The 7,500-nt window shown below is 38.9% G+C and overlaps 1 protein-coding gene across 1 annotated transcript in view; it reads right to left on the bottom strand.

The window, feature by feature from the left end:
* LOC137988763 (fibroblast growth factor receptor 1-like) overlaps window positions 1-7,500 on the bottom strand; it is a 73,073-nt gene that overhangs the window by 32,547 nt on the left and 33,026 nt on the right. The window contains exons 9-12 of the mRNA XM_068834721.1: window positions 6,428-6,700; window positions 5,649-5,915; window positions 3,163-3,213; window positions 2,877-3,062 (exon numbers count right to left, since the gene is read on the bottom strand). Of these exons, the coding sequence (XP_068690822.1) occupies window positions 2,877-3,062; window positions 3,163-3,213; window positions 5,649-5,915; window positions 6,428-6,700 (777 nt within the window). The remainder of the gene's footprint in view (window positions 1-2,876; window positions 3,063-3,162; window positions 3,214-5,648; window positions 5,916-6,427; window positions 6,701-7,500) is intronic.

The raw sequence follows: 7,500 nt of genomic DNA, 5'->3' as shown, positions 1-7,500 counted from the left end.
TCAAAAGCACATTCAGCAGCATGTCACCATGAGAGAGACCAAACAGATAAATGTCTACAAATAGCCTAACAGTGGAATTTTCATAGTAATTTACAATTAATTCCGTGAGCAAATAGATTGGATTGAGTTTTAATCTCTCGCTATTCTAAGGAGCATAACTGTCTCCTTTGCCTTAAAGATCATTACTCAAAGTATTCGTGGGCTATTTCCTCTCAGACATATAGTAACATCAGAAATTGCCAGAACCCTAGAACGTCTATTTTAGCATGGATGCTGGGATTTCCGACAAAGTTTCAATCTGACAATGGAAAAGGAGTTAAGTTACGATGATGATATTAATTAAAGTTACTTGAGCAGTAACGAAAGGAAAGCCTAAAAAAACTTTGGCTTTCTTTTCGTTACTGCTCAAGCAATGATCAGCATCTTAACCTGACTCTCTCCGCAATTCAAATAAATACAGCTTTCAAAAAATAATTTTTGAGTAAAGTGGTGACTGACTTTGCCACAAACACAGGATTAAACACGTTCGCGGTGAACCAAGAAACGCAATGATAGACTCGGGCTCTAGTGGAACAGGCGATCTTTTGCAGTTTAATGAAAGAAAAATATTACAGGAAAAAGTGGACAAATCACAAAGATAATAAAAAAAAAAAAAAAAAAAAAAAGAAAAAGGAAAGAAAGAAGGGAGGCCCAAAGAGCAGAACTTCGAACTTGAGGATTATATGGGGCTGATTAGACCATTTCTGAGTTCATCTCTTCCTCCTCTTCAAGGCGAACCTAAGTGCGAAGTTTTTTAGCTTTCATTGATATTTTAAGTAGAAATAATTACCATGACAAACATTTCGCACTTAGGGGGTATTTACATGAGACCTGGACGAACTCAGATCGACATGAACTTGTACCGGTATGAATGTTTGCAGTTGTTTACATGAAACCCGGACGAGATGTTTGGTGGCTCAATTCGAGATGAAACGATATGTTTTTTTAATAAATATATCGCTGACCTAAAAGCAGTACAGTGACAGGCTTCAAATTTCTGGACCTGGTTTGAGATTTGCTGTGAGACCGGTACGAACTCAGACCGCTTTGAACAGGAGACAGACTTGATCTCGGAAATGGCCTATTAGTTAGGAAAAAGGAAATTACCAGGAAACGCCTCTTCATCCAAACGTTCTACTTGCTCAATTAAAAAGAAGTCATGGCTTGAATAAGACTATGCCAAAATAATCGAAAAGGTTGAATTTATCACTATCATGCTAACCATTTAAAATCAGTGCTTATACCTAATTTCAAAGGCATTAATAGTTCATGAGGCTAACAGGCTATCAAACATTGCTAAAACGTCACGTGTATGAACCTTTATACCTGGTAATCTATGATCATTCTGAAAAGCCCGGTGGCGGCTTTGATTTGAGTTTCAGGGAAGTGTGGGGCTGAATGTGCAAACAATGCAATAATCGCTTATTCTCAAACGAAACGATCTTTACATAAAGATCAGTGGTAAGCTTTATGCGATAGGCCTAATCATTTTCATCGACATTTCAGCCATTACAAACTTCTGGGCAAATACTTTTACCCATCCTTCTTCCAAAGTGCTTGAACAAATTTTGTCAACCAAAAAATTCAACCACTCTGTTCGTATCCATATTTTGGAATTTGTCCCTTTCCACGTCGAACCCTGCTTCTTCGTTTGCTGCTTGTTTGTTTACCCCTACGCATTTTGCCATTGTGCAAAAAATATTAAGCCCACCGCACACAGTCAGGAAATAGTTGAGCGAACTGCCTCGCGAGGCGGTTTGTCTGGCCGTTTCCTCACGCCTGTGGGGTTATTTTGGTGAGAAATTTGCCTTGCAAGGCCGTGAGGATAAAATCAAACATGTTTGATATTTTTGGCCTCTCTAGGCAAATTTCGGCCATCGTGAGAATCGAGCTGAGCTCGATCAATCAAGCATCCAATAAATTACATGGCATTCTCACGTGACTTCAGTGGTTCAAGATGGCGGCCGAGGAAGAAACTCCGACTCCACCAATGCCACGCGAAAATGTCATGTATTTATGCGAGTAAAATAACTCTTAGGCCCATTTTGAAGGTTTCATTTCACGTGCCGAATATGATGCAAATGAGCGAAAACAATAGAATTTTCTCATTTGCGTAAGACTCGGCAGATGTGAAATGCGACCTTTAATTAAAACGGGCCTTACATTTTATTGACCGCTTATCCAACCCCCTCAAGGCATTTAGTTTGATAATTTTTAGTTGATAAATCTAAACTTAGTTTGTTAATTTCCATAAAGGGTATCACCATCACATTAATATAACCCTAGACTACTACTAATCATGTTGGGGAACCTGTGCGTCAGGACAGCAGTCTGAACACAAAGTAAATTTGAACAGGCCTGGTTTCCTGTGGGACATATTTTTTAAAAGATTCCAAGATCTTAAAGGAACTGGCTGCCAGCTGTTGAGGATCGATCCCGGGCACCATTGGTTTTGTCACATTGAGGGCGACCAGCTTCTTAATAAAAATCCTGTAGTCAATGATCTCAAAGCTATTAGCAAAGAACATCATCTCAAAATATCCTTAATGTTGATCATTGGAAACATTCAGATTTATTCCAACTATTGTTGCATATAAAATGCATGCTCAGTGCATGCTCGCCTTCAATGTTTAGACTAACATGAACTGCATTTTCATTTAGAAGAATTGTAAAAAGTAATGTTGTTTTGCATATTATGACAAAAATACAAACTTAACATGGACAAAGCAGAGCATGTTGAGACGTCACTGTATTTGTTGCTTTGGCCTCACAAGGTATCACAAATCAAATCACACATGGTCTGCAGTCTCATTAATGAGTAATGTGAAGTAACTCACGTGTGAAGCACTTTCCTGCAACAAAACGTATGCCTGGTTTCCCATTTTCACGACTCAAAGTTGCTCTCCAAACTGTTCCAAATGCCCCTGAGCCGATGACCTCTTCAAGTCTTATTCGGTCACGAGATATCTCCCATTTATCCACTACAACATCCATCGACTTCATCTCATGACTTTTTTCAAAATCTGTTGATCTTAAATCCAGAAAATCAAATTATTTTTCATGCATTATTCAATTGTGGGTTAATTGCTCGTCACTAAACTATGGCATGAAATTAAAGCATACATGCACTTCTTACACACACTGCTGACATGTCATTGATCTGATCACTAGATCCTACATATTGAACAATAAAAGAAATGAAACTAATTCCCCTGATGTAATAACAACGGAAGGTTAGAGAAACGATAATTATAGCATTAGTCGTTCAAGTAGAATTGGGAGATCGTTGATCAAAACCATGTTTAAACTGTAAGTAAGACCTGGACTTGAACAAAGCTCGGTGATGCAATTCACTGAGTATCTGCACCTATCCACATAATTTGCATTATTTGAATTACTTTTTTTTTTAATTTATAAGAATTCTTATTCTCGTAAAGGGTATCATGTGACCATGGATGTTAAAGTAGACATCCTTTAAAGGCATTTTTTTTGGCAAATTGGGTAACAACCATAGGAAGCACAATTCAGTATAACTAGTGTATTTGGCGTTTAAAATATTCAACTTACCTAGCTCTGGCTTCTCAGCAAACCAATGAAAATAATACCATGTGAAAAAAGGGAAAGACTTGGTCAGATTTACTTGTATGTGGAGATGGATTGACAGCATGATTAATCAGCCATCCCTGTCGACAAAGCTTGCGTTTATATCAGGAAGAAATTAGAGGATGATTCGTCTCTTCATTGCAGAACCAACCTAGACATCGAGGACATAATATCCTTATTGAATTTTGTGCTGTCCAATAACTTCTTTCTTTATAATGACACCATCTACAAACAAATCCACGGTTGTGCTATGGGTAGCCGCCAACCCTGTAGTAGCCAACCTATGCATGGAAGAAATCGAAAACACAGCAATCAACGCGACTACTGTCTCGCCGAAATTTTGGAAGCGGTATGTAGACGACAGTTTCTCCGCGCGATAACGGAAAACTTTTGGTCGGTATCTTCCGCAAACCTCACATACGGATAGATATCTTGACTGCCACTCACACTATGACGGAAAACATAAAATCAGCACCACTGAGACACTCCTACATAGAGCTTTGAATCTCCCCAACAAACAAATTGGAAAGACCCGTGAAGCTGCTCGTGTTTGCGCCGCTTTACACTCCAACGGCTATCCCAAAAAAATCGCTGCTGATGTTATAAGAAAGAATGCGAGGCCTCCACCACCTACACCTACTTCAGAAGAGTTGGTCGGTATGTTATTTAAGACGGCGCAACTTTGCAGTCCTTCCCTACATCAAAGGCATCACGAAACCTCTCACAAGAATCCTCAAGGAACATGACATCCAAGTCACCAGCAAACCGGTAAAAACTTTACAACAGCATTTCCCCATCCCTTAGTCTCGACCTGCCGAAGAGGACCAGTGCGATGTCATCTATGAAATTCCATGCGCATGTTACCCCTGGAGCTACATTGGCGAAACTAAAAGATCCTTCACTACTAGGAGAAAAGAACACACGAGGAACTTAAAGCACTATACTAAAGGCTCAAATGTCGCAAAACACGCGTGGACTTTTAATCATGTTATTGACATCAACAACTCTAAAATCATTGACAAAACGAACAACCGGAGTAGAAAGACATTGGAGTCATAGCACACGGCAAAAACCGTTGGGGCGGACAATAATTCGTGCCCGTTCCCAAGGCAATATCACATTCTCTTAAAGAAATACTAATTTTCTAAGCATTTTTAACATTTTTCCTACCATTTGCTTTCATCGTTTGATTTATGCGAATTTTTCGTTATATTTAAATTTCTTTCGTTTTTATTTCACATTCACTACTACAAATAGCATGCAACCTGCAGATACACACCTGTGGAACACCGCCGTTGGGTGCTCCTGAAAGGAAACAGACGAGTAGAAAACTTCAAAGTAGAAGAGGAAACATATATGTAAACCTACCTGCTTGTGCAGCTTGTACATGTACTGGCAAGGCTATGGTGCGAAGAATTGAAAGGAAAATTGACGATAATTTTTACTAAAAGAAGAGATTTCACACACACATTTTTCCTTGTAGTATTTTTACATCCAGTTTCACGTGTTAAATAATCTTATGGAATTTACCTTCATTCTCTCTTTTTTTTCTCACACTTTCACTTTAAATCCCTGTTGTTTATCAGTGTTGATCTCACAGTTGTTGAGCAAGTGTGGGAGTTTCCATGTAGCCTACTTTGCTTTCCTCGTCTCCACAGCTCGAATTTGTTCAAGGATCACCTTGCTCAAGATAGACCGTAGAATCAAATTCTAACCCCTTTGACTTACAAAACAGCTGCCAATCAAGCCAGGATGAAGTAAAAGACTTAAAGAAAGCTTCAAGAATGATAACGCATTTGTGGTCGCTTTTGTTCAGCTCTTTTTCCCTTTGTTGAAACTGTTGACACCCTCCATTATCTGTGTAATTGTTGATCTTGAAGAGGGCCTTACTCATTGACTGTTGACTGTGAATAAACCGTCTCCCGCCATGTAGTTTTGTCTTGTACAATGTAGAAATTATCAAACTATAGACTCTCTAAATCAATATCAACTACCATATTACGTACCTCTAACTGTGACATTAACTGACAAGGATGCATCCCCTGCTGCATTGTTGGCTTCGCACACATATTCACCACCGTCAGAAACCTTGACACTTTCGATGATGAAGATGCTCCTGTCCTGATTCTTAGTTATTTTAGCCTTTCCTCCCTTAGAAATAGTGTTTCTTGTCCATCTTATTTCCGATGTTGGGTCATTGGCCTTGCAAGTCAGAATAAGTTTGTCTCCTTCCAGTCTGTAGGACTCTCCAGAGATCATGACAGTCGGCTTTTCTGAAGATCAAATACAACATTATCCATGCTTTGATTTATACTGAGTGTGTCGTTACATCTCGGACATGAAACATCGACAGCACTGTGACCAATTCAGGTCAGATGTTGCAATTGGTGAAAGGCTGTATTTACCGTTTTGTTGAAGCAATTGGACCATTTTATGTAGCCATGCAAGGTTTTACTTGTTTTTAGTTAACTATCCAGCGTCAACAACTTCTACATTTTTGGTTGCAACAAGGAAAAAACTTAAAGGAGGACTTTTTAAAGCTTATAAAACATGGAAATTTAATAGCAAACTAGTTCCGAACAGAAACATACAAAATTGCATCAAAAACACCATTTTTATGGATTCGAACTACCATTAGATTGCACAAGACTTAATTAGCGTAAAAGCATGCTAATTTTACAGAAAGTCATTTTGGTTGTTTATGCAAAAAAAAAGAAAAGTCTGTCGGCTCAAAACTAATGTGTCAGCTTGAAAACGCTTTTCACAACTTATAATCGGTACAAACCTAACACATGAAGAGTAGACGTGGAAACGTCTTCACCGGCCTTGTTTGTAGCTTTACACTTATACCTTCCCCTCATGCTCTTTGTAGTATTTGGTAACTGGAGTAGAGACCCGTCAGAAGTATTCATAATGACAGCAGTTGGGGAAAGCTCTCCCTCGTCAAATTTCCAGGATAAATTTGGAAGTGGCTCTCCTTTGGCGTTGCAACTGATGTTGGTTGTTTTTCCCTCAGGAACTGTTTGTTCTCTTGGATAGACATCAACCGCAAGATAGACTATTTTAAGACAGGAAAATATAGGTTATTGAATACGAAAAAAACCACTGAAATGATACCTTGATATGTAAACTGATTTCCTTATTAATCCACGTGTAGTTAGCATAATTCACTACAAGCGTGTATTGAGATGGAAAAATTGGCTGTTGCTTATGCAAGCAAAGAGCAGAGTGAGCTTCTATCATGTCATTCATATCCAACAAGCTCGAGTGGAATGGAGTTTTCAGGTTCCCTACTGGCAAAACTATGTATTATTATTATTATTATTATTATTATTATCAAAAAAATGCTTTGACTTCCTCAAGTTAAAGCAAGTAACGTGTCAACAATAGTAACACCTGCTTCTTGGAGGTACGTGTGCATATCTAGGCGGTTATTTGGCTTGGCCAAAGATTTGTCGATTTAATTTATCTGTTAACCGCAGGAGACTAAGGAAAATGCGATCGATCCTGAGGCTATATCTCCATGGACACAATATTAGGCTTATTAAGAAGGGTCTCTGTTATGGCGTCAGATTGGGGACAAAATAGGAATTTAGATTTCGTGGCGCCGAAAGGTCGAAACCTCCCCTTCATGTCATCGATTTCGTTTCTTCGTGGCGTCGCATTCTTGGTTGGGTTGTGATACTAAGTTCGTATCGTCGTTCTTTTCTCTTCGTGTTGTCGTATTGCTTTGCTGATGTCGTCATGTTGCCCGTTTAGTCGTATTGCTTTTTCTGCGTCGTCATGTTGCCCGTTTGGTCTTATTGTTTCTTCGTGTAGTGGAGTTGCTAGTTTCGTCGTCTTGTCAATTTCGCCCTT

The sequence above is a fragment of the Montipora foliosa genome, unplaced genomic scaffold, assembly GCF_036669935.1.
Source record: "Montipora foliosa isolate CH-2021 unplaced genomic scaffold, ASM3666993v2 scaffold_427, whole genome shotgun sequence".
Classification (NCBI taxonomy): Eukaryota; Metazoa; Cnidaria; class Anthozoa; order Scleractinia; family Acroporidae; genus Montipora; species Montipora foliosa.
This window is presented reverse-complemented; position numbering and strand designations above follow the sequence as displayed.